At 44.4% G+C, this 27,553-nt stretch overlaps 1 protein-coding gene and 1 long non-coding RNA gene across 4 annotated transcripts in view; one reads left to right on the forward strand and one right to left on the reverse strand.

Annotated features, from left to right (window-relative positions):
• The window catches only part of eva1a (eva-1 homolog A), a 167,851-nt gene extending 146,477 nt beyond the window's left edge, over positions 1–21,374 (forward strand). For all 3 annotated transcript variants that reach the window (XM_031901453.1, XM_031901454.1, NM_001102800.2), the window contains 3 exons: positions 7,614–7,775; positions 9,911–10,075; positions 19,859–21,374. In XM_031901453.1, the coding sequence (XP_031757313.1) occupies positions 7,614–7,775; positions 9,911–10,075; positions 19,859–20,229 (698 nt within the window). In that variant the 3' untranslated portion in view covers positions 20,230–21,374. The remainder of the gene's footprint in view (positions 1–7,613; positions 7,776–9,910; positions 10,076–19,858) is intronic.
• The window catches only part of LOC116411091, a 39,715-nt gene continuing 21,203 nt past the window's right edge, over positions 9,042–27,553 (reverse strand). The window contains exons 2-3 of the long non-coding RNA XR_004222836.1: positions 11,279–11,579; positions 9,042–9,617 (exon numbers count right to left, since the gene is read on the reverse strand). This is a non-coding gene — a long non-coding RNA (uncharacterized LOC116411091). The remainder of the gene's footprint in view (positions 9,618–11,278; positions 11,580–27,553) is intronic.

Genomic DNA, 27,553 nt, shown 5'->3' on the forward strand with positions numbered 1-27,553 from the left:
TCCAATAAGGATTATTTATATCTTAGTTGGGATCAAGTACAGGTACTGTTTTATTATTACAGAGAAAAGGGAATCATTTAACCATGAAATAAACCCAATAGGGCTGTTCTGCCCCCAATAAGGGGTAATTATATCTTAGTTGGGATCAAGTACAGGTACTGTTTTATTATTACAGAGAAAAGGGAATCAGTTTTTAAATTCTGTACTATTTGATTAAAATATGGGAGACAGACTTTCTGTAATGCGGAACTTTCTGGATAATGGGTTTGCAGATAAGGGATCCTATACCTATATATGCTTGTTGCTGGCTTTTAATTGCAATGCTGATTCTGACTACAACCAGGGTTGGACTGGGTTGGGAGAAAACCCTGCCTACCCTTCCCCCCTTGGTGCCCTCCCTTCCCTGATCAGTGGGGCCACGCACACCCCAGTCCGACCCTGACTACAACCCCTAAATTAAGAGGACAGAGCTAGTACCGCCAGCTGTCCAGGGGTTCTGGGAGTTGTAGTTCCTCAGCAGACTTACAAGTTGGTCTAATGGTTCAGTTATATTTGTTTCAAGCAGGTTATTGTGTTGCATTGTTATAATCAGTTTTATCCCGCTGCACCCTGCAAGCCCTGCGCCAGACCCTAGTGCCAGAGCAGTGTGGGAATCCGTCCCAGGGTGGCAAGCGGCCAAACCCAGCAGCTTGTCTTGGCTCTCTTAAACCCAGCCATTGAGTCAGCAGTAATGTGAATTAACAAGCAGGGACCGTACAGTTTGGATCACAAGGTCGGGCTCACGAGAATGCAACGCGCTTTAATAGGCCTTTCCGTGGTCTCTGATTCCTTTGGAAACTTCTCTGGAAACACGAATACTTCTCAGCGTGTAAAATGGGGGATTATTCTTCATTTAACTCCAGTGAGTTTCAGCGGCGGCGCAGCCAAGAGTGAGCTCAGGGGGGAGAGTGCGGCAGTTGGAGAGGGGCAACATGGCCGCCTCATCCCCCTGTCAGCCATATTGTCACTGTGTTACTAAGGGGCACTATGGTGTAAGGCCTTACTTATAGCCATCTATGGACTAATTCTACTTGGAATGTTTTTTCTAAACTCTCACATTGTCACATATGGATTGATTTGGGTTGAATCACAAACAGATGGGACCTGGGCGCAATTCACTATAATTCTCTTTACTCTTTTCATATAAGGGTTGATGTTGTTTGCCAGCCTAGCCACTCCAGCTGTGGCTTATGGGCCCCTTCTGTGGCTTCCCTGAATCATATCTGGTTAGGATCAGTACATAAAGGTATAATATAATAACAGTGCTGGTCTAGTAACCCATAGCAGCCAATCAGCAGCATTTACCTGCTTGGTTGTTATGAGTTACTAGACCTGGGCAAACGTTGCATCTGTTGCTGAGCTACCCTTTACTGCTGGTGCCCCAGGGCCACCTTTAGTGGTGACTGAGGCAAAGCAGATATTGTGGGGCCCAATTCTCAATGAAACGTCAGACAGTGCAACTTTCAGTTGCAACTCCCAACACCCCACATCAGCCTTTTACTGTGCAAGTTGCACTTCAACAGAAGCTGAAGAAAGGCAGGTGGGGCACTAGTCTTCCCATCATGCCCTACTTTCACCTTCTCCCCCCACACTTCCTACCCGCGACCGCGGTTCTGCCAGCCCTGATATGTGCCCGGCTATTTGCAACCCTCTATGATTCCCTGAATATTTATAGGTGAGGTGATAATAATAGAAGTTGCATATTTGTGTGGCCTCCATTGGAAAGATGCAGTTGCCATTTCCTTACACAATGATTTCTTTATTCCCAGTGCTGTTCTGCCTGTTAGCCCAGGGCAACTTCAAGCATTTTAACCCTTTGCACAGTTCATGTGCGACTCAAATAATCTTTTGTATGGTGCCAGGCGTCGGTACTCCTTAACTGATCTTTCTACACCCACGTTGTTGCCCTTCAAAGACCCATTAGGTCGGAATGTTTCCTGCCAGTTGCCGCGCCGCCGGCCTGTGACCCAAATGTGCCTGTAAGTGTCAGTGGCACAATAGGGAGGAAGAGCGCTCATTAGCTTCCCCACAGTAGGGCCATCTGTTGCACGGCCAGCGGGCCAGGGGAGGTCACGGCGAAGGACATTATACCGAGGAAGTTGTTGGACTTCTGAGTCTGTCTCTTGGGCTGATGGGGCCACTGAACTGACATGATTTATGGCCTTCACATTCACTCATGGCAATTGGTTTTTGTGCAGCTGTTCCGAATTAGGCACCTTGCTCCTGGTTCCTTGTCTGGGCCAATGTACAGAATATGGGGGGCAAAGCAATACTGGATCAATACTGGATCAATATTGGATCAATACTGGATCAAGGATTAAGCCAGGAATGTACTGGATCAATACTGGATCAATACTGGATCAAGGATTAAGCCAGGAATGTACTGGATCAATACTGGATCAAGGATGAAGCCAGGAATGTTCAGGTTCTAAAGGAACGGAGGATCCCAGGAATCTTTACTGCAAAGAATAGAAGTAGCCAATGCCAAAATTCTCACACAGAATCCGACCAATTGGGCTGTGAACCAGTATCAAATGACTGCTCACCCCTTCCCACCGTTTCCTTCATTCAGGCTAAAAGAACAATCAGCTTCATTTTTAGCCGTCCAGGGTTTTTCTTTAAGGGGATGGTTCAGCTTTGAGTTAACTTTTAGTTTTAGAATGGCCTATTCTTAGCAACTTTCAATTGGTCTTCATTTACTATTTTTTATAGTTTTTAAATTGTTTCCCTTCCTCATATGACTCTTTTAAGCAGGGTCGGACTGGGGGTGCAGTGCCCCCTAACACCCCCCCCTGCAGGGACCCCCTATCCCCCCGCAGGGTCCCCCACCCGATGTCCTTCCCTGAGCATGTGTAAGTTTAACGCATTAGGGGAGTAACGGTCGGGCAGGTGGAGCGCTGCCGGGGTCCGCTAGGGCTGGGGCCCACAGGGATTTTTCCCGGTGTCTTGGCGGCCCAGTCTGACCCTGCTTTTAAGCTTTTAAATTGGGGTCACTGACCCCAGAAGCAAAAAAAAAAAATTGCTCTGTAAGACTATAATTGTATTTTTATTGATACTTTTTATTACTTATGTTTCTATTTAGACCCTCTCCTATTTATAATCCAGTCTTCAAACCACTTGCTTGGGGTAATTTGGGCCCTAGCAACCAGAAAGCTTGCTAAAATTCCAAACTGGGCATCTGCCGAACAAAAAAACCTAAATAATGAATAAAACATAACAAAATGAAGACCAATTGCAAATTGTTTCAGAGTAGCACTCTCTATATCATAGTAAAAGTTAATTTACAGGTGAGCAACCCCCCTAAGGGCCATTTGAGTTCTGTAAAGCTGACCTAAGCTTTCTTTCATTGGGTTCTGTTGACACTTAAAGCGCTAACTGGACGTTTCCTTTTCCCTCGGTTCAGTTACAGGAAGGGACAGAAAGGAAAATCGCTTCCCCCCCGGCCCCAAGGTGCCAAAAAACTTAAGAGATCAGTAACAGCAAAAATGAAATCCATGAAGTTGCCTTGACATCCTGTTTATTTCTACCCTAGTTAACACGGCCATAATGTCTGATATTAGCGCCCCCCCCCCCGGGTAGTTTGATCCAGACTCACATTGGGCTACAGAGCAGCTTTTAAGACACATGAAAGGATTTGGAATAATACATTTTGTATTCTTGCCCTCAGCCTTCCTCTGTAAATGCACTTGAAACCTAATAAGCAGGAAACCTTCGTAGCATTTCCAACTGTTCATTAGAGCTCCTATAAAATCCCTGGCCCCCTTTAATACGGGCCTACGCCAGTTATGATAAACACGATCTCACCCCGGCACGGCTAATGGGCACCACATGTCCGGCTGCTTTTTGGAAAGCGGTTTACAAGCAGAAATACACAGTGTTTGCCCCGGCCAAGTACCCATCCCTTCACTTCCCAATGTAGAGGAACCGTCGCTTGCGTCCCGGGGAGAGGGGAACTGGCTGGGGGGATAAGGTTACTGCTCTGCAGCAGCCCAGTCAGACTCTCCCTGGCTCCGCATTGCTGGAATCGGGGGGGGGGCGGATTTTAGTGTCGCACTAATGGCACCGCTGGTGGTCTTTGGTGGGAGGTAGGGAGCAGTCTTACTGCCTTGCAGAGATTTGGGAGATGCACTGAGGGATACATTTATGGTATGGCAAACCATTTAACCTTTTGGTGCCAGAATAGGAAGTGGTGCAGCACTCAGTTTAAAGGGGAACTCTGGCTTCCAAACCAAAATTTGTTAAAGAGCCCCCCACAACACAGAAACCCCTATCACTGTAATCTGTTCCTTCAAAAGGTAGGAATAAATACCATTTATATGCTGAAATCCATCTGCAAAGCAGTTCTCTTTCTGCATCATTTGAAATACTAGCAGGGGAGGAGGGACTAAAACATTGATGTTACAAATTGTAACAACTTCTCCACAGCTTACAGGCAGCATGCAGGAACTACATACATAGAGTTATAGAGTTTGTTGGTACCCTTACTGTTGGGAGGGGGGGGGGGTACTGGCAAATCAAGTTCTGTGGTCCTTGCTAATATGGTCAAAATGTTTAGGGCAGTTGTTACAGCCAATTTACTGGTAACCCACTAGGTGTGTGTCCATAACAGTCTTACCTGTGCCTTAATCCCACCTAGATGCACCTTTTACAGATAATGCGCTCTTATCTAACTGGAGTTTTCAAGTAACCTGGGGAAATGGGCAAAACTATGGGCTGTAATGGTAATATCTGTATCATCAAAATGAGCGTCGCTGGCGCAAAGGTCTTATTCCAGGTGGCCCTACTCCATTAACCCAGTAATCTCAGTCGACCTCTCAAGTTCTAAGTCCTAACTTTAAACTCTGTGTGGGTTCAGAGAAAGGAACCCCAAATTGGTTGTTATTGGTTGGTTATTAAATCCAACCAATGAATCACTGATCCCCAAAATCCCTCACTGACTTCAGTACTGAAAACCTTTGTGGCAAAATGGCCATTGTCCCTATTGGCTGTCCCCTTGTCTCTGCCATATGTTTGTACCTGTTAATTACATGAAGTGCCTCTAAAGGTGCCCATACACGGGCCGATTCTAGCTGTCGATATGGGTCCCTTAGACCGATTCGGCAGCTTATTGGCCCGTGTAGGGGCCTGCCCGACTGATATCTGGCCTGAAATCGAGCAGATCTTGATCGGGCAGGTTTGAAAATTAGTCGGATCGGGGACTGCATTGGCTCGTTGATGCGGTCCCTGAACCGACAGACGCCTATACCCGTCGTTCTAATTCGACCGTTTTGCCAAACGACCGAATTAACACGTTATTGCCCACCCGTAGGTGGGGATATCGGGAGAAGATCCATACCTTCTCTTTTGTATACCAAATTCCAAAGAATACTGCACCCATAATAATAAGCTCTGTTGCTGTACAGTATATGTAATTATTGGGCAGGATTCTGTTTGTTATGAAAATGAACGCCTTCCATACAAATTACATATTTTTTTCCCCAGTTTTCATACCACTTCCTTGCCCGCAGTATTTTGAAGAGAATTTCTCAGGAAATCAGAGCCACAACTAAACTTCTAGGAATGATCCTGAAATTACCAAACATACAAAGTTGACTTTGAAGGCGCACAATGAGAGCATTGTTTGGTGTGTGTGTGCCCTTAATCTTGGTGGGGCTTACATCTCGAGGAGAAAGAAGCCAAACCACAGGCACGGAGAGGCACTGTCATTATATCTGGCACCGACTCTGTGAACTCCCCATTGCTTGATTGACACACTTTTAGCTTCCCCTTGATAATATCTATGTACTATTATTATATGCATAAAAATGTCAGACCACCAACGGGGGCTGCTAATTTGTCTCCATCTGTCAGGGGGGGTCTGATAAGCGACAATAGAGAATGTACAAAGTAATGAGACCTTTACAGACGTTGTCTTGTTTCCCTAAATATGTATTTTTCTTGGAAAAGTATAATCTGGTGCCACATAGGCTCGATACTCATTAAGAGTGAATGCTGGTTTATAGTCTGACTACTGACTATAGTTTTACTATTGTGAGGCTGGGCACCCATGGGCACGGGCATCCGGATTTTCTAAGGGTGAAGCCACACAGAGCTACTTAATAGCAGCTATTTCTGTAGCCGTGACAAGTAGCTGCTACTAGTAGCTCTGTGTGTCTTCACCCTAACGCTCGGTATTGTATATGTAATTTGTCCATAGACAGATTAGGTAGATAGGCCTGTTGATTTGGGTCGATTGATCTCTTGATATGTTCCTCTGTTCACATAATGGCTTTTAAAGGGGCTGATTTTAGCTGCTGATATTGGTCCTTAGGACCGATTGGGCAGCTTACCTGCCTGTGTATGGGCACGAACGACAGGCCTGCCTGACCAACAACTCGCCCCGGGCCAAACGACTGAATTAGCCCGATATTGCTCACCCGTAGGTGGGGATATCGGGAGAAAATCCACTCGATTGGCGACCTCACCAAGAGAGCAGATCTTTCTGTGTATGGCCACCTTAAAGGAAATCTATACCCCCAGAATGAATACGTAACCAATAGACAGTTTATATTATATTAAGTGGCCTATTTAAGAATCTCAAGAAACTGCAATATATATATCAGTAAATATTGTCCTTTTACATCCTTTCCCTTGAGCCGCCATTTAGTGATGGGCTGTGTGCTCCCTCAGAGATCAGCTGACAGGAAGTGATGCAGCTCTAACTGTAACAGGAAGTAGTGTGGGAGCAAAAGGCAGAACTCTGCCCATTCATTGGCTGATGGTGCCTAGCATGTATGTGTGCCTTGGCTTGTTTGTGTGCACTGTGAATCCTATGATCCCAGGGGGCGGCCCTTAGTGCTTAAAATGGCAGTTATCTATTTAGGATTACCCAATAGCTACTAAAAAAGTATATTTATATGAAAATGGTTTATTTAGCTGAAGCAGGGTTTTACATATGAGCTGGCTTATGTGATATATTTTTATAGAGACCTACGTTGTTTGGGAGTATAGTATAGGGACACTAGGTAGAAGTGTGACCCCTGTCACTTCAGGGGCACCCAATGACCTGTCCTGTCCGGCAGATAGGAGGCAAATGAAGATTTTCAGAAGGACATTCTGAGACCTACTGAGAGTCATTTGAACTGCCCTGACATAAGGGGTCATCTACTCTTCCTTCTGCACATTGCACCCAATTTTTTATCCAATAAAAGGTGTAGATTGCAACCAGACCCAGGACAGAAGCACTATGTACCCCTTAGTGAGTGTTCTTGCACTTCCGCCCAGGGTCTATGTATATGATCTCTATAGAATAATAGTGGGGCAGTGCTGTTAAAATGGCCATTTTTGTATCTGTTTTCTGTGCCAACAGTACAGACTCTCCCCTACCTCTCCTGCCGCTCCTGCACCGCGACACACCTAATGGATTTTCTGTCTCTATAAGGAATTATGGCCCACAGGAATTTGCAGTCTGATCAACGTTAATTAATCTAATTTAACAGAAACTTATTTAAGGCTTCATGGTTTGTAGGCGTAATGCCTAGGGAAGTAGCAATCTTTTCCCTTAATTGATTTTCCTTTTCCTTTTTTTTTTTCAGTGCCGAAGAAACTGCTCTATGAAACTGAGCCAAAGTCAACAAATAAGCAAGGAATCCCACAAACACACTTCCCTCGGCAGCGGGGAGCGTACGATCGGAATGTTGTAGGAGATGGGGCCTTCTACGCTGATCCGGCTTTTATAACAGAGCAGCAGCTGCCAGGTATGATATCATGGACTGGGTCGGACTGGGCTAGTGGGCCCACAACTGCTTCGAAAAGCTTATAAGTCAAATAAAAGATGACCGTGCATTCCATAATGGAACACACGGCCATCTTTCTTTTTCCCAAAAGTGCAGCCTGATGTTGGGTATTAAGTGACTGTGCAGAAAATAAATGGGGGATTTCAGTGCTGCGGGTGTGTAATGGGCCCTTGAATAGCGGTGGCTGGATGGTAGGCCCTTGGTACCCAGTCCAACACTGATCGTGGAAATAGCTACAGGGTGCCTGGTGACATCATGATGATTAGGCTTGTTTTCTAGATGGTGATCAATATTCCGGTTGGCTCTGGCTACACTGGATCAGGAGGGTTCTACAAACCACAGCATCTCTGCACAGGGTACAAAATGCAAAATCCACCATGTTTTATGCACTTGGAGAAATGCCATGGGGTTTTTCCCCCAGAAAAAAAAACTGATGCACTAGTACAGGTGCAACTATTGCACCCATTTGTACATTTAGTGCCCTGTGTATGTTCTGATGCTTTGATTGGCTTGAGGTTGGTTTTAGCCCTGTTAATGTTCAAATTCTCTGATTGGCTAAAGGATGGTTGTAGCCTTGTTAAAGGAGACATATCCTATAAAAATTATGAATGTACCAGGGAATTATACTCCTCTAGATATAGAAGGATTGTGCTTAAAAAGTTGTGTTTCTGACTGATTTTTTGAGAAATTCCCCCAAAACCCCACTAGCCCCGCCCATCTGTGCCACTTCCTGCTGGCTGAATTCTCTGGATGACCTGGGGAGCCGGCGGCCCTCCGTACCCTGCACTGTAGGATAGGAACCAATCAGCAGCTAGGCTGACCTGATAGGGAACTGAAGCCTGTCTGTGCTTGTGTGAGTGCAGGGCTGTGATTGGCTCTCCCCCTCCTACTGTGCTTCTGGCAGGGACCGTTAGGACACGCCCACCCCTCATTTGAAACCCAGACAGGGACCTGAGAGGATCTATAGGGAGCTCCAATAAAGGGGCCATTGTTACAGATAGGGTTAATGTTTAGCCCAAAGGGAAACCAGCACTGTATATTATTCATAATTGCCAACAAAATTAGGGTTTTCCCATTTATCCAATATGTCTCCTTTAATGTTCAAATTCTCCAAATGGCTAAAGGTTGGTCAAGTCCTGTGAATGTTCTAATATTATTACTGGCTAGAATAGAGATTGGTGTAGCCCAGCAATTAGTCAGAGTAAAAAATATTCTTTGACGAAGTAACAACTTTTAGCTGCAGCTACATTTAAAGGTCAAGTAAAGCTTTAGTTACATTTTGTTTCAGTCTTTGAGAAGTATAGAGTTGTCTGTAGAGCCAACAGCTCCATTCATATTAAGTTCTGCCTACCTATCTGTCCCATTGGCTTTCTACTGGGAGTCAACTTGGCAAGGCTGGTTTCAGGGTATGAAGCTTAAAGGTAGGTTCTTTACTGTTGATAAACTACAACTTCCAGTATCCTAGTGTATCAATGAGTGGGAGTTGAAGTCCAATGATAATTTTGCATTATATGGGCACCCACCTTCGTTCATCCCCTGCCTGGTCCCTTCAGAAAATCACTTGTATATATCTTGGTTTTCCCAAACTGCTCAGTCGGCTGTATGAAGCCGCTCAAATCCATTTAGGGCCTGCTTTGTTTTCCTGCAACTGCTGCTCAGATTTCTTTTCTTGCCCATATAAAATTCAATTAGCTCCCACTGACTCGCCCGCTCCGAGGAGGAAATGCTTCTCCAACTGAATTTAATAAGAACGTTGCAAGGGAGGAAGTGATAAACAGAGCTGCTCCCGACATAATGAGCCCCCTGAAATAAAACAGAGACAACTAACAGAAGATGATTGTTACGTTGGTTGTGATTAACCCCTGTGCTGCCGGAGAGTCACCCAACATCTCACTGGAGTAGATTTCCCGAATGGGGAAGAGCCATTGGTTAAGTGAAAAGTCAGGGGAGAGATGTTATATTTATGCTATGCCCTGGTATATTGAGTACCCTGACACCCAAACACCCCCCTAAAGGCCCCATAAAAAGTGCTGGTCTATGGCAGTTTATACCTGTTTCATGGCTCCTAAGTTGTTTTTTATTCTATGTTATAATAGAGAAGAAGAAGGGAAGAGCTGCTGCCTTTTATCCGGCTAGTAACGACCCTTCTATGGATGAGGCTTACCAGCCTGTTACCAACCGCACTATGGCACCCGTGGGTCAGATCAACAAGGAGATGGCCGTGCTCAGCAACATCATGGCAGCATATTCCTTTATCACAGGTACGTGGTCTAATCAAAATATGCAACCTTCAGCTGCTGGGAGTTGTACTTTAGTGACTAATGGATGGCACAGTTGGACAAAACTGCTATAAAATACTACTTTCTCCTCCTTGCCCTACTGCCTCTGTCTGGAACTACTGTCACCTACTTGTCCCCATCTTTTCTAATGTCTCCCTTTCAATCCTAAATGTTGCCGAAATTGGTGCCATGACTTGCCCTATTGTATCCATCTTGTTCTACTGTCTTGCATCTCGCCCTACTTTCACCAACTTGGCCTATTTTGTCCATCTACAGACCTACAGTCACCGCCTGATTGTCCGCATTTCACCCCTGTGGAATTCTGGGCTGGATTCAGGAGAACATATAAAAAACAAGGGGATACTGGCATTTTAATTGAAACAAAACCAGGGGACTATTGGGCTGTCTATGGGTTTTGGAGTTGTACTTCAGTACAGTATAGGACCCGAATGCTTGGGACCAAGGGTATTCCGGATAAGGGGTCTTTCTGTAATTTGGATCTCCATACCTTAAGTCTACTAAAAAATCAATTAATCAGTAATTAAACCCAATAGGATTGTTTTGCATCCAGTAAGGATTAATTATATCTTAGTTGGGATCAAGTACAAAGCACTGTTTTATTTTTACAGACAAAAAGGAAATCTGAATTATTTGATTAAAATGGGACAGACATTCCGGATAAGGGATCCCATATGAAGGGACCACAGGTTGAGCCATCTTGACCTTCTCTTTCCATGTTGCCTTACTCTATCTCAGTGGTGCAACTATAGAGGAAGCAGATTGTGGGGGTGGGGGGACCTGGGGGACAGGGGTCTGCTTCCTCTGTAGCTTTAGCGAACCCCCCCCAGAGGGCTGCTATAAGATGCCATAGACAGTCACTGTTTATTGGGCTTTTTGGGCCTCTGTGCACTTGAAATGCCAGCGCCTATTTTCAATCCCAGTCCAGGCCTAGCAGTCACCCTATCTGCACCCCGCTTAGTGATATAGACCATTGGACCTCCATCTGTTGCCAAGCTCCAATCATCCCCTGGAAATATGGTTGATTGAAAGATGCTGCAACCCTTGAAGGGCCAAGGGTGCTATCTCATTCTTAGTATTTGCCAAGATCTGACCTAGTTTGGAAAGTGTTTTCTGTGTTCAGGTTTGGTGGCTACGCTGCCAAGGTCAGGCTTCTCCGTTACCTACGCAGTATTTAGAAGACATCAGATTCCACAGGAAGTTGCTCAGTCCATTGAGTCATCCCGTCTGGACCACAGAGCCTTGTCTGTGAATAAATATAACCAATACAAGCTGCTGCTCTCTATCCCAGGCAAGAGGGGGTCACTGCCCCAATGTACATTTACTCCTCCTCCGCTTACGTGTGTTATCGGAAGGACGTTAACTTCTTCCACGTGAAGAGATATTTTATTTTGGTAGGATGTTTTTAATGGCTGTAGTCTCACATGAGTAATGTCTTCTGGGCCGTATTCCATTCTGAAGGTTATTCCTAAATATAACGATGAGATAAATTGTTGTATATATCTGGGAATAAGGAATAACATTTTTCAGATTTCTGGTAAATACATGTGTTTTTACTCACAATAGAAAGCATTCAGTGTGTTTGATGCTGAAGGAAAGATAAAATAAGAAAAACAAAAGTATTACCAATGAGCTTCCAGCTTTCTCTGACAACCTGACAAGAGAATGGATTCCCTGGCCTATGGGCTGCATTCTAGGGAGAAGTCATTTCAACATTGATCAGTCAGATTTCCTCCACCCCCCACTACTATAGGCACCATCTCTCCCTACTATACCTGCTATCCCACAGCCCCAGTCCCTTCCCAGGGGCTATTATCCCCCACTGCTACTATAGGCACCATCTCTCCCTACTATACCTCCTATCCCACAGCCCCAATCCCTTCCCCGAGGCTATTATCCCCCCACTGCTACTATAGGCACCATCTCTCCCTACTATACCTGCTATCCCACAGCCACAGTCCCTTCCCAGAGGCTATTATCCCCCCACTGCTACTATAGGCACCATCTCTCCCTACTATACCTGCTATTCTCATTGCCCCAGTCCCTTCCCAGAGGCTATTATCCCCCCACTGCTACTATAGGCACCATCTCTCCCTACTATACCTGCTATCCCACAGCCCCATTCCCTTCCCAGGGGCTATTATCCCCCACTGCTACTATAGGCACCATCTCTCCCTACTATACCTGCTATCCCACAGCCCCAGTCCCTTCCCAGAGGCTATTATCCTCCCACTGCTACTATAGGCACCATCTCTCCCTACTATACCTGCTATCCCACAGCCCCAGTCCCTTCCCAGGGGCTATTATCCCCCACTGCTACTATAGGCACCATCTCTCCCTACTATACCTCCTATCCCACAGCCCCAGTCCTTTCCCCGAGGCTATTATCCCCCCACTGCTACTATAGGCACCATCTCTCCCTACTATACCTGCTATCCCACAGCCACAGTCCCTTCCCAGAGGCTATTATCCCCCCACTGCTACTATAGGCACCATCTCTCCCTACTATACCTGCTATCCCACAGCCCCAGTCCCTTCCCAGGGGCTATTATCCCCCACTGCTACTATAGGCACCATCTCTCCCTACTATACCTGCTATCCCACAGCCCCAGTCCCTTCCCAGAGGCTATTATCCCCCCACTGTTACTATAGGCACCATCTCTCCCTACTATACCTGCTATCCCACAGCCCCAGTCCCTTCCCAGAGGCTATTATCCCCCCACTGCTACTATAGGCACCATCTCTCCCTACTATACCTGCTATCCCACAGCCACAGTCCCTTCCCAGAGCAATAGTGTTACAGAACAGCCCCCCCATGACAGCTTTGATGGCCTCCCTTAACCTTTAAAGCAGCACCTGCTAATGTTTAGGTTTTTTAGGGCTATGTATAAGGAGACACACACAGCTGACTCTTGCCCATAAATACCCCCACATTCCTCTGGCTAACACAACAGGTTTTTCTGTGGTTGGGCTGACAGAATTAGTCTACATTACAGACAATGCAGCTGTTGTATAAAAGTCAAATCATAAAAGAGGAAACCTGACCGTATTTACAGAAGCAATTGTCCCTTTTGATTAACAGTAAATATGAATATATCTGGCAACTATAATAGCATCAATATGTACGTGTACAGCTTAATTTTCAGTTTATGCCGTCATGGCTAGGAGATTGTGCGCAGGAACTTACAGTATTGGGACAATAACATACATACACGGCCATTTGATGAGCAATACTTGTTGCAGTGATCACAACTATGTTACTGGCCAGATGCTTTAAGGGGACTTTGCAACCTTTTGGGGTGGCTATTAGCATTTTGATCACCAATACTTTTTGCCATAATGAAGACACTGCTAGCCTCCCAGATTCTCATTCATTTTGCATAAGACGCTGTTGACCAGTCACCTTCAGTTAATGTTGTGCCGCCATAGACTGTAAAGCAGTAGTTGTTGAACTTTTTCAGCTCAAGCTCCTCTTGGAATCCCAACCTTTGGTCAGGGCCCCTCATAGCTCATAACAAGGTTACAGATATATAGAAACATTGGGGTAACAGTCACCCTGCTATAGTTCCAGGGGTACCCAGGGCACAAATAAGCACTCACCCAAATCCCCCCTAACTGGCCTTCAGGCTGGGCCCCCTTAGCCCATAACAAGGTTACAGATATATAGAAACACTGGGGTAACAGTCACCCTGCTATAGTTCCAGGGGTACCCAGGGCACAAATAAGCACTCACCCAAATCCCCCCTAACTGGCCTTCAGGCTGGGCCCCCTTAGCCCATAACAAGGTTACAGATATATAGAAACATTGGGGTAACAGTCACCCTGCTATAGTTCCAGGGGTACCCAGGGCACAAATAAGTACACACCCCAAATCCCCCCCTAACTGGCCTTCAGGCTGGGCCCCCTTAGCCCATAACAAGGTTACAGATATATAGAAACATTGGGGTAACAGTCACCCTGCTATAGTTCCAGGGGTACCCAGGGCACAAATAAGCACTCACCCCAAATCCCCCCTAACTGGCCTTCAGGCTGGGCCCCCTTAGCCCATAACAAGGTTACAGATATATAGAAACATTGGGGTAACAGTCACCCTGTTATAGTTCCAGGGGTACCCAGGGCACAAATAAGCACTCACCCCAAATCCCCCCCTAACTGGCCTTCAGGCTGGGCCCCCTTAGCCCATAACAAGGTTACAGATATATAGAAACATTGGGGTAACAGTCACCCCGCTATAGTTCCAAGGGTACCCAGGGCACAAATAAGTACACACCCCAAATCCCCCCCTAACTGGCCTTCAGGCTGGGCCCCCTTAGCCCATAACAAGGTTACAGATATATAGAAACATTGGGGTAACAGTCACCCTGCTATAGTTCCAGGGGTACCCAGGGCACAAATAAGCACTCACCCCAAATCCCCCCCTAACTGGCCTTCAGGCTGGGCCCCCTTAGCCCATAACAAGGTTACAGATATATAGAAACATTGGGGTAACAGTCACCCCGCTATAGTTCCAAGGGTACCCAGGGCACAAATAAGTACACACCCCAAATCCCCCCCTAACTGGCCTTCAGGCTGGGCCCCCTTAGCCCATAACAAGGTTACAGATATATAGAAACATTGGGGTAACAGTCACCCTGCTATAGTTCCAGGGGTACCCAGGGCACAAATAAGCACTCACCCCAAATCCCCCCCTAACTGGCCTTCAGGCTGGGCCCCCTTAGCCCATAACAAGGTTACAGATATATAGAAACATTGGGGTAACAGTCACCCTGCTTTAGTTCCAGGGGTACCCAGGGCACAACATTGGGGTAACAGCCATTCTGCCACAGTTCAAGAATATCTAGGACAGCAAATACGTTTTCACCCTAAATCCCACCCTAATTGGCCTTTTGGCTTTCAGGTGAACCTTGGAGAGCAAATTTTCACCAACCTCACCGTTACTGGGATTTAGGTGGAGGCCTCTGCTGCTGCTCTAGTTAACCCCATGGAACCCACTACCTTGATGTAATACTAAAGAAGGCACGTGTTTTCTTTGTAGGATGTTGTGTAGATAATTGGCACCGTGTAGATAACGCTACCTGCAGACTTACAGATGTTTATATAAATCTGCTTCTTCCATAATTGTATTGGATTTGGCACATGTTGGCTGGACTCCAAGCCATGTTTACTGCTGATAGTTGTAACCAGTGAATTACATCTGTGCTTACTTACATATTACATTATAAATCCCCAGCAAGTTCCGCTAAACTGAACATCATTTTCTGCTGAAAGAAAACATACGCCTTGAGACATATACAACGAGCAGCTTAATTGGGTAACCAGTTTCACTGACGTCTACTTAATCAGGGAAACAGCAGCGAGGGACTGGGGGGAAATATATCACAGATAAGGATTATTTGACCCTCCAGCTCCATAAAGAGCCCCCCGATAGTAAGCAAGACACAGGCCATACTGCCTATAGAGGGGATCAAAGCAGAGCAAATGGGAGTCCAGTCTGAGGATAATATTTGGGGTGCGTGCTGATGTGCTGCTCTAGATACACATAGAACACTGTATATCCATAACCTCATGGGTTCCTGAGCAAAGTGTTGTATGGGGCCACTGAAGGGCACTTACTCTACTGTCCATAGATAACAATACAGGTATCTGACCTGTTATCCAGATGGCTCTGGACGTGGGGTTTTTCAGATAAGGGCTCTTTCCTTTATTTGGATCTCCTAAAAATCTGCTAAAAATCATTTACACATTAAATAAACCCAATAGGACTGTTCTGCCCCCAATAAGGGGTAATTATATCTTAGTTGGGATCAAGTACAGGTACTGTTTTATTATTACAGAGAAAAGGGAATCATTTAACCATTAAATAAACCCAATAGGGCTGTTCTGCCCCCAATAAGGGGTAATTATATCTTAGTTGGGATCAAGTACAGGTACTGTTTTATTATTACAGAGAAAAGGGAATCATTTAACCATGAAATAAACCCAATAGGGCTGTTCTGCCCCAATAAGGGGTAATTATATCTTAGTTGGGATCAAGTACAGGTACTGTTTTATTATTACAGAGAAAAGGGAATCATTTAACCATTAAATAAACCCAATAGGGCTGTTCTGCCCCCAATAAGGGGTAATTATATCTTAGTTGGGATCAAGTACAGGTACTGTTTTATTATTACAGAGAAAAGGGAATCATTTAACCATTAAATAAACCCAATAGGGTTGTTCTGCCCCCAATAAGGGGTAATTATATCTTAGTTGGGATCAAGTACAGGTACTGTTTTATTATTACAGAGAAAAGGGAATCATTTAACCATTAAATAAACCCAATAGGACTGTTCTGCCCCCAATAAGGTAGTCTATGAGAGATAGCTTTTCTGTAAAGCAGAGATTTCTGGAAAACAAGTTTCTGGATAACAGATCCCATATGTGTATTTTGTCAGAGCAATCATTGCTAATACCACTTATAATAATCAATACTTACATACAGACAAACGAGTCAGAACAACAAGGTGGGCATACATTATGGTGAGTTCTCCAAATGAGTGGCTCTTTCCTGGGTGCGCCCACCTAAGTTGGGCAATATCGGGCCTTAGGGCCAAACAATCAAATTACGGAGATCGAGGAGCACGTCACTCATTGATTGGTCCTCACTTTGACCTCTTTTATCTGTGTTGTTGTAATTTGATCCAATGAAAAGATCAAACCTGCCCAATCGACACCTAGCGATGTTTGGGTAGGGCTATCGGGGCGTACATGGGCAGATAAGCTGCTGAATCGCTCTAAGGATCTGATTGGGCAGCGGTGTACGGCCATCTTTACACCAAGACAAGTTCCTTGATGGAGAAACTATAACCCTCCCCCCATTTACTTTGAGATTCCCTGTTTAATTGTCTGATCCTTTATCCCGGAGTGTGTAATTCTGCTGATATCTGCCAAACGGCCAAACCGCAGGAAAGCAGCCGCTCACTCGTGCAGAGGAGGAGAATGAATTGGAAATGATAAATCAACCCTCCATCACCCGGGAGTTCTTTTTCGGTGGTCTGGGCTTCAAGCCAACGTGGTTCCTCTCACTAAGAAAAATGGATGTTATGAAAAGCTAAAGTTTCAGCTTTTGGCTCAGAGGCAATTAATGGGATACAATCAGTTGTGTCCAATAGCAGAGACTGAATGTTTCGCGTATAGTGGAGGCGCGTGTGTAAGGGGTGCAGTTTGGCCCAATCACTGGTTCCGATAAATCATTTTGTGCGACTGAAAAATTCATTTTGTCTATGGGAGATTTATTTTATAAAAAATAATCTGGATTTTATTGGTGGGCAGCCTTACTTTCTTTAAAGGGGCGGTTCACCTTCAGGTTAATTTTAAGTAAGTTATAGAATGGCCTATTCTTAGCAACTTTTCAGTTGGTCTACATTTTTTATCTTGTATAGTTTTTGAATTATTTGCCTTTTTGCCTCTTTCCAGCTTTCAGATGGGGGTCACTGACCCCAGCAGCCAACAAACAAATTGCTCTGTGAGGCTACAGTTTTATTGTTACTGTCACTTTACATTACTTATCTTTCAGTTTAGGCCCTCCTCTATTCATATTCCTGTCTCTTTCAAACCACTGCCTGGTAACTATGTTAAAGTGAACCCTAGCAACCAGATTGCTGCTGAACAAAACTGGAGAGCTGCTGAACAAAAAGCTAAATAATTCAAAAACACAAATAATAAAAATGATTTAATTTAAAGGTGAACTTACCCTTTTATCTAAGCAGCAGTTCTCTCATGCTTAATTGCTGTAAGGATTTAATTAATAGTAGAACCCTAGAGGGGGAGGAGCTGTAGACTTACTGTTCTGTAAAGCAGCAACAGGCTTCACCGACACCCATTTGGGTCCCCAGAACTCTGTGCTGCCCCACTGAGAACCCCAAATTATTATTCTCAGTACTTATGTATTATATATATCTTTCTAATCCCGTACCGTTCCTTCCAATAGCAATGAACCATTTTACATTTTAACAGGTAACTGTCACAACAATTTCTTATTTTACACATTCCAGTAGTTTTGATGTTCTGATCCCTCCCCAGACAGGGATTTAGTGCAGATGAATTCCTCCCATAGCTCCGACTGACTGCTATACCTACACGAGCATTCCGCCCCGGGATATCGCCTCCGGGGCTGCTGTTTGACAGCTCAGGAATTCTTTACGGGAAGTAAAATCACTGATTTGGTACAAAGGGATAAAAGAAACACAATACATTCGATTGAAAGAATTGCCGTCAACCTTCCAAAGATACTTGTAACCCTTTCCTGGTGCTCTGGTTTAAGGTAGAATGAAACATATCTAGGTGCTTAGCAACCAAACCTGGCACACCTCTTCTAAAGGGCTCTTATTAACCTATATGTAATGGAACCTTCTCCTTAGTAACTTTCTTAGGGGTGTTGGAAAGGGGGTTGCCTGGAAATACTGGTGAGCAGCTGTGCAGAAGGAGGGCACGCAAACAGATTTTTTTATATTTCCACAGCCATGTGATCTGTGCTCTGATAAACTTCAGTCACACTTTACTGCTGCGCTGCAAGTTGGAGTGATATCCCCCCCCCTCACCCCCAGCAGCCAATCAGCAGAACAATGGGAAGGGAGCAAGATAGCAGCTCCCAGTAGGTATCAGAATAGCACTCAATAGTAAGAAACCCAAGTCCGGCTTGGGAGAAACCCAGCAAAATTCAAAGCAGACCATAAAAGATTTCCAAGTATAAATTGTAGAAAGCTCTGAGCTGTAAGGTAACCTAGAACCTTAGAAGGGAAGGAGCCTGTGAGGGAGGCAAAGTTAGCGGGGGACAGCTCTGTCTTAGGCTCTTTCTTCTAGGAGTAGTGAGATTGTACTTCCCCTGGGCAGGAACCCCCAGCACCTAAGTTTCCATTTAAGAAGAAACAAGGATATGAGTGTTGTAGTTTAACTTGCAAAATCTTTCCTCTTACAACCTCTGTGAGGGCCCAGCTCGGATTAGGAGTCTCAATGAAACGCCACCCTACTAACCAGCAGTTGTGGTAGGAAGGGATTTCATGTGTACCGCCCTCCTATCAGTCTACAAAATCATAGAAACCCATCCAGTCCATTACTACCTCTGGGAATCCAATGACCTGACTGCCCTAACGATAAAGTAACCCTTCTTATGCTGATGGTGAAATCTCCTTTTCTCCCGTCTTTGCATATGCCACATGGCACATTTTTTAAAAATATGTTGGGTATCTTTGTATGTCGCTCATATCCTCCCTGTGGTTCCCATTTCTCAGGAGAATGAGCCCAGTTTGTCAAGTGTATGGAATTTATATTATCCCCTCCTCTGAACTTTCTCCAGTTCCTCTATGACTTCTAAAGCTTCTGGGCCTCTACCCTTGTGATGAGGGACCCATATGTGCTATCGGCAACATCTGGTGAAAAGAACGCTCCTGGAAAAGCACTTACTGGCATATAAACCTCCATGTTTTTCAGTGCTTGATGGGATAGTTCCCCTTACAAATAACTGACAATCCCATGGCAGAGATAGTTTTATAAACCGTTATCTCCACAGCTTCAGGTGAGAATTATGTGGAATATTGCCGGGGGTGGTGTCTTCATATTATTCCCATAACCACAAGTGGGACGTACTTAGTGATCACTAACTTATAATGGCCTCCATATTATCATCTTTATACAAACTCTCTACTGTAAAATGTGTCTCTATTAACCACAACAACCACTTGTCTAACACCCAATGTTTGTTCTCCTTAGAAAATCCAGAGAGAGCTGCTTTGTATTTCGTATCGGGAGTGTGCATCGGCCTCATTCTCACCCTGGTGGCGCTGGTAATGAGGATATCCTGCCAGGCCGACTGCAAAAGGACCACGGTGAAGAAGGCTCCCAGGAGACAGGACATTGACAGTGACACCAGCGACAGCGACGATGACTCCGACACCACGTCAGACTTGTCGGCCAGGAGGCATCGACGCTTTGAGAGGACTTTGAACATGAACGTTTTTACCTCCGCCGAGGAGTTGGAGAGGGCACAGAGGCTTGAAGAACGGGAGCGCATCATCCGGGAAATATGGATGAACGGCCAACCGGACATCCCAGGGACAAGAAGTCTCAACCGGTACTATTAGCGTGGAACCTAATTTCTCTGGAATTCATATTCTCCTGGTTTCCTTAAATAATAGGATGGACCAATGAACAGAAGAGCTTGTGCTCACCTGGAAAAAGAGTTAAGGGAACCGCCTGAAGGAAATATTAAAAGCTTCTCTAGGCATGTCCCCTGGATTTGCTTGGAGAAGGCCTGATCTTTGTTGGACATACAGTATATTATGCTATGACATAATGGGGCCATTTTACTGGCGTGGACAATCGTGGACTTCCCAATGCAGGAAGCCTGCTGCAATTCATGGGCATTTTCACGGAGGTGCAGAAAGGAGCCTCCGATTTGTTAAGAACATCTCTGTGCTTTGTGACTGAACGTTAGAAAATATTTAAGACTTTTGGAGTCTCTCCTGGCATTTAAACTGACACCTCAGGGATGAAATCCTACTGGACTGAAGTACAATAGGTTTTGTTTGGTGGGTGGGGTATGCAAATTATGGTATTATGACCGAGAAGTTGGGATTCTTGGAGCGCCGTGTTTGTGATCTCTGTGCAGTGCATTGGATCGCCACTCAACGGTTGACAGCTAGAAGGGAAACGTCATCAGGGTTGGCTGTAGGGTAGGGCAGAGAGGGCATTTGCTCTGGGTCCCAACTTTCTAGGGCCTCCTTCACCTTATTGGTGAACATTCAAAAGGTATTTATCCTGTTAGAGATGTTGAACCTGTGGCCCTACATCTGTTGTCAAACAACACCTACCAGAATCCCCAGAGATTCTGAGAATTTCCATCAAGCAAGAGGGCAACAGGTTGTACGTCCTTGATATCCTCCATTTTTTTTCTCAAACCGAGGCTGCCACCTCCTTACAGTAGGCGGGGCCTCGTTTCCCTCCGGCCCTGTGTGTCAGACAATAACAGCCTCAGAGAGGTTGACTTTTACTTTCTTGTTTGTTTCAAATATGTATAAATATCTATTTTTGGAGATAACTGCACAGTGATGTGCCTTATTAATTATCTGTGTGTCCAGCCATGTTTTCTCTATGGTTGGCAATGCAGTTTTATATATATATATATTTTATGAGAGGGAAAATCCATTGTTTGTATGCTGAAGAATAAAGAGACCAAATGCGTCTGAAGAGCAGTGAAACAAATAAACAGAATATGGTTTTGTATTTATTTTGGGTACTTCATCGTGTGTCTCTTTGTTCTATGGCCAAACATTAAGAGGTTAATGTGCAATTATTTTCCTTATAACTCCAGCTAGATATTTTTATTTTGGAATGTACTGCTGTAATTAATTATTAGTTTCCATAGCCGTCCTAATAATCCAAATAATAATCCCCTTATAAGAAGCCAGGAGAAGGGGCTTTGCCTTGTAGCACGGTGAGTGTCCAACTTGGTGCCTGAGGGCCCATCTCTCCAAACTTGGACCTGCCCCAATTTGCAGTGCTGCAATATTTTATATTACAGGTCTGACCTGCCTATTTTTGACATAACCAAGGGGTAGGGCAGTGTGGATAAATAAGATATTGAAGCTGCCTGGTTTAGTTGGGATGGAGGGATGCACAATAAATGGGGCCCACTAGGATTTTTCTGGTGGGACAGTCAAGAGCTGGGCCACAACCCAAGGACGTCCTGGACAGGACCCGGCTTGCATTCGTCTGCCCCGCTGCATGCTACTAACTGCTCTTACTTGCAACCTGCCCCCTCTGCTCTGCAACTCTCCCACCTCTACTGCTCCTTCCATTGGCAAAGTTTCCCCTGAACCAGCGAGATTCCCTGAATCTAAACCAGAGAGAGAGATAATGAGTGGTGAATGACATATAGCAGGGATCCCGAACCTTTTTTTTTTTTTACCTGTGAGCCACACTCAAATGTAAAAAGAGTTGGGGAGCAACACAGGCATGAAAAAGGTTCCTAGAGTTACAAATAGGGGTTCTAATTGGCTATTTGGTAGCCCCTATGTGGACTGACAGCCTACATGAGGCTCTGTTTGGCAGTATGCCTGGTTTTTATGCAACCAAAACTTGCCCAAATGCCAGGAATTCAAAAATAAGCAGCTGTTTGAGGGCACTGGGAGCAACATCCAAGGGACTGGTGAGCAACATGTTGCCCCTGAGCCACTGGCTGGGGATCACTGACATATAGGGATTGCCTAGATCACTCTTTGGTTTCAATCTGGTTTTAGAATCTGTAGAATCTGATGCAATTATATAAAGTAGCAGAGGTATGTATCCAGGGCTCTAGCTCCCACCTCAGCATTACACCTTAGTCACCGGCCTCTTCTGCCCACCCCTAATCCTGCCCCAGGGACAGTCTGAAGCTGAGCACAGTGGGGATGGCACTATATCAATGGCATGACCAGCCAAAGAGGGCCATACAAGTAAAATAGGGCTCCCTTGATGGTTCACCCAACCCCTCCCCATCTTTGTCACATGGCAAATGGGGCAGTATTGGGAGTCTCCATTGGTGCAGTAGGGGAGGGGGCCTAGGGTTTCAACAAGGGCTGATACATTAGATAGGTACAAGAAGGGTTGGGTGGGTATTTAGCAAGTGAGGGAATACAGGGTTATGGGAAATAGCTCTTAGTACAAGTTGATCCAGGGACTGGTCCGATTGCCATCTTGGAGTCAGGAAGGAATTTTTTCCCCTCTGAGGCAAATTAGAGAGGCTTCAGATGGGGTTTTTGCCTTCCTCTGGATCAACTAGCAGTTAGGCAGGTTATATATAGGCATTATGGTTGAACTTGATGGATGTGTGTCTTTTTTCAACCCAACTTACTATGTTACATTTACAGTAGCTGGCACATTGACACAGACACAGATATATATTTATATCATATACAAATCCAGACAATTTGTTAAGAGAAATCAGCAAATGATCAGAAAATAAAGTGTATATAGGGAATTCCTCATTACACAGAAAATATGCAGAATGTGCTGTTTCACATGCAAAGCTCCCAGTTCAGCAGGAGAGATCTCACTAATTAGGCTAATTACACACTGAAAGGAGCGGAAGTCTATCCAAGTGCTTAATCTAATCCTATGGGGAATCTTGTTTTTATTGTGGGACTAAGTTCAAGGGAAGGATTAATATCCTGGAGAATAATAATGTGTCGGACATATCTGAACCAGTCATGGAATTTAGATGCTCTCCTCCGAGTAAAAGGACTTTATTTGCGCCCAAAAACGGCATATCGTTTTACGGTTTCCAGTTCAACCGGGTTATTTAAACAAAATGGGATAAATCTGGCATTCTGACTCGCTTATTATCTGTGCTGATTGGATCAGGGGATAATATTGCTGTTTAAACTCAAAATGAAAATCCATGTATATTTAAGCATGAACTTTAATTGCCTCTGATGTTATAATGGATTAAGGGAAAGCTGAACCTCGAGCACCAACATGGCTTGTAACTTTAACCTTCGGTTTGTGGTGGGAGGCCATGAGTTGGGGGGGCCACAGCTTCAACATCCCTGTCTTTGGCAGACATGGAATCTCCCATACTATTAATGGTCGTTACGTGCATTTAAAGATAGTTTATACCTATACCTGGGTGCAATTAGCTAACTTTGGGTTGCCATATCATTCCTAATAACACTATGGATACAGAGACAACAGGGCTAATTGGTTATGTACAAGGCACGGCATAATGTGCAAAATATGGGCACAATTCGGCCATGCTGTTTGCGCTTAGTGAATTGCCCATTGCCCTGCAGGTTTCAATGGAGCCCTATTCTTACCTTTGCCCTATGGCAGGCAATAAGGACAAGGCTGTTTCGCACCTATCTGCTCCTAGTTCCAATTGCATATCCAGTGCTAAGTGCAGCCAGACCCCAGAAACAATGAGAATGAGCAGTAAGGATTGTGCTTTTGAACAATGGCATCTCCCTGTAAATGACCCCCAATAAGTTCCAAATGGCAGCACTGATACTGTACCCTACAAAACACAAGTCATGGTCCCTGGATCTACATTGTAGTCAGCTGGCTATAAAATACTCATTCTAGATTGTGTGTTTCTCATTGTGCTATAACTGCATTAGTTGCAATAAACCTGGAGTCATTAACTGGCATCCAGTTTCTATAACTTGGCAACTCTGTCCCATAAACCCATAAAATCCCCATGTCTCCACCCCTTCACTTCCTTTCTTCTTTAACTCATCATGTCTCCACCCCTTCACTTCCTTTCTCCTTTAACCTTGTCATGTCTCCACCCCTTCACTTCCTTTCTCCTTTAACTCGTCATGTCTCCACCCCTCTTAATAGGCTACCAAAAAACTACTTGGCCAGTATAATACCTGCCAAGGCCAGGGCTGGTATTACAAATTAAACGGCAATATAGTTGCCGGTAAATTTGTAATACCCTTAAGATAAGCCCTAGGTTCAACCTGATCCATCTCCAATCCAACCCAAGCGTACCTTTTTACTTTCCTGAATTGCTCTATAACCTGCCTTTGCCATCGTGCATCATAGCCCCACCTATTAATGTTGCAGATCCGCCCCCTTTTTATGTCACCACCCATTGCCCATTCCCGCCCTAAAAAGTTTTTCAGTGAGGTGGCAATAACCACAAAACCTATAATTCCTCTATTAAACTCATGCCGTTCCCTGCTTCCTAACCCTGTAATGGCCCTAACATTTCCCCTGGCTCGCTTCCCATGGGCAAAATCTACTGAGTGCAAAATCTACTTGGAAAATCTGCTGGGATTGGTCCCCTGAGCCACAAAAGAAGACCAATAGGACAAAACAGAGTTTGGTGAGCATCAAAGAAAGTAAGGAAAGTAAGGAAATACCCCAGAAGTCTGTGCTGTTACAATGTGGTACAGAAATGGGAACAGACATGGGAATAAAAACTAAATACATTAAAAATGGACCTCTGAGCCCTTGTGTGGATGCAGAAACATATAAATATCCATAGATCAGAGAGCCCAGCTTGCCAGCAGTATACTGAGACACAGGCCTATTGTGCTACGTACAGTGTGTTTGTACAGATCCTTTATAAATGTTATAGGGACTGAAAGCAGAAGCCTGTGGATTCATCTCATCTCAATGTCCCCTTTGTTCTTGGGCTTTCATGGGCTTTTTTTGTTATTTCCTCATCTTTCTCTTCTCTGTTTTTTTCTTTGTCAGTTCCTATTGCCGAACAATTGCTTCTTCCATCAGAAAATGCTGATCCCCTGAATGTATAGGCCTGTGCGGCTTGTCTGTTTTGGCATATCTAGTTCAAATGCCCTTTAGCGCTTCCATGTTTCCGGCAGTGGAAAGGATATTTTTTTCCATTGTGCTGATTTATACAAGATTTAGTATTGTCCCGTTGGATATAACCAATAATATGTAGGTGGTCATGTAGTAACGTGGGCAACATTTGCCCCAATGCAGTGACCCGTACAAACCAGTCAGCTTTGATCAGACGACTGCAGGTGGAATGATAAAAGAGATGATCTGATTGGCTGGTTGCTATGGGTCACTGGAGCAGGGACAAGGGAATGTTGTGTTTGCCATTACAATCATTCTTAAGTTATAGAGCCGGAGTGTAATGAGCGTGTGACCCCAATAATTCATACAGATTGGACCATGCCCAGTTCTGCTCAGGTTGCTACATAGCTGTCATCTAAAGGAGGTAATTTGAACAGTTTGACCCAGTGCTGCATGGCAAGAGAGGATTATATTACATTTAGCAAATAATGTTATTGTAGCAGGAAAGATCACATGAGGCTGCAAACACATTGGTCAGAATGGAACCTAAGGCCCTGGAGCTGAAAGGCAATGGCAGCAAAGAGATGATTCTATGCTAAATTCATATGTGATACAGAAGGCAAAGTAATGACTGGGTGGCAAAGATAGGGGCCCAGTTCCCCCCTGTGACCTGCCCAAACCCATTGCTGGAATTCATGTTTCCAAACCCACCAGTTCAGCATGCAGGCCCAGACTGGGATACAAAATAGGCCTTGGAATTTCAAGTACACAGAGGCACAAACAGCCCCACCAGCCCACTAAATAGTAACTGTCTATGGCATCTTACAGCCCCCCTGGCATTTGCCAGAACCCACAGATTGCCAGTCCAGATCTGCCAGCTAAATTCATTATTTGGAAGTTACATTGTGGAACATTTATTAGGGGTTGTTATATTACATGCATTTGTGGCTTCCTCAGCCCAACTTCTTTTTCCAAACTGCACCCAACACACTCATGCTGTTTCCCATCCATTAATTGGTTTATTCCAGCATGGTTGGGCTGTTGCCTTATATATCTCAGAAGTGCCACATGTGTTTTTGTCCCACCATGTTGTTGTGATTTGATCCCATTTTTATTGTATGATGGAATAAGATGTATTTTAAAGACAATATCAATTATTAGTGAATGAGCACGTCAATTTCTTCATTAATGAGGTTTTCCTGCTACATGCTTGATGTTGTTGAGCATAATTGACCTATAATCATAATGATCTATTGCCTTTCTGCTTTTATTTATTAAATTATGGTAAAAACCATGTCCAGAACCAGGGGACTGGAAGAGCCCGGTCAGTGCTCCACATAAAGTCACAGAAGTCAGTGCTCCACAGAAAGCTGTGAAGGCTCAGCCTTGTTAGTAATTATGATTAGACTTTTCCCTTCTCTACCGTTATCTCGTTTGTGAGCGGTTATAGGCCCAGTTCTTGTGGATTCCCTGGTTCTAACACCTGGCCTGTTTCTAGTTATTGTTTGGTTTGCCTGCTGCTTGCCTTGACCTCTGGTCTGAAATTTTTTGCCCTTTAGCGAAGGGCAAAGACAGACGGGGCAATTAATCACCGCAATTTTTAAATCCCCAGTCGTGGAAACGGAAAACTACCACGTGGGACTAGTTGGCCTCTCCTGTGTCTCCCTATAATTTGGGGACAATACTTCCTATTAGACCTAAACCTACTTGTCTTAAAAATATTGTTGCATTAACATAGATTGCAAGAAGTACAATATAACCAATGTGGCTGAGAGTACAAGAGTGTTCCTGGGTACCAAGGATAACAATCTAAAACGATTTGTAGACAGGAAAACATTTAGAAAATTAGTACAGGTATGGGACCTGTTATCCAGAATGCTCTGGACCTGGAGGTATTGGACTTAAGATTGCTAAGAAATAATGTAACATTAAATAAGCCCAATAGGATTGCTTTGCCTCCAATATTGATTATTACAGAGTAAAATTAAATCAATATTCAAAATCGGAATTATTTGATTAAATTGCACTCTATGGAAGGTGGAATTCTTGTAACAGGTTTCTGGATAAGGGATCCCATACCTGTATTCTAAAAAAGAGAAAGAGAAGTCATTTAAGTCCGTAAATTCTACAAATAGTACATTAATTATAGTTTTTTATTAT

This window comes from Xenopus tropicalis, chromosome 5 (genome assembly GCF_000004195.4).
Source record: "Xenopus tropicalis strain Nigerian chromosome 5, UCB_Xtro_10.0, whole genome shotgun sequence".
Classification (NCBI taxonomy): Eukaryota; Metazoa; Chordata; class Amphibia; order Anura; family Pipidae; genus Xenopus; species Xenopus tropicalis.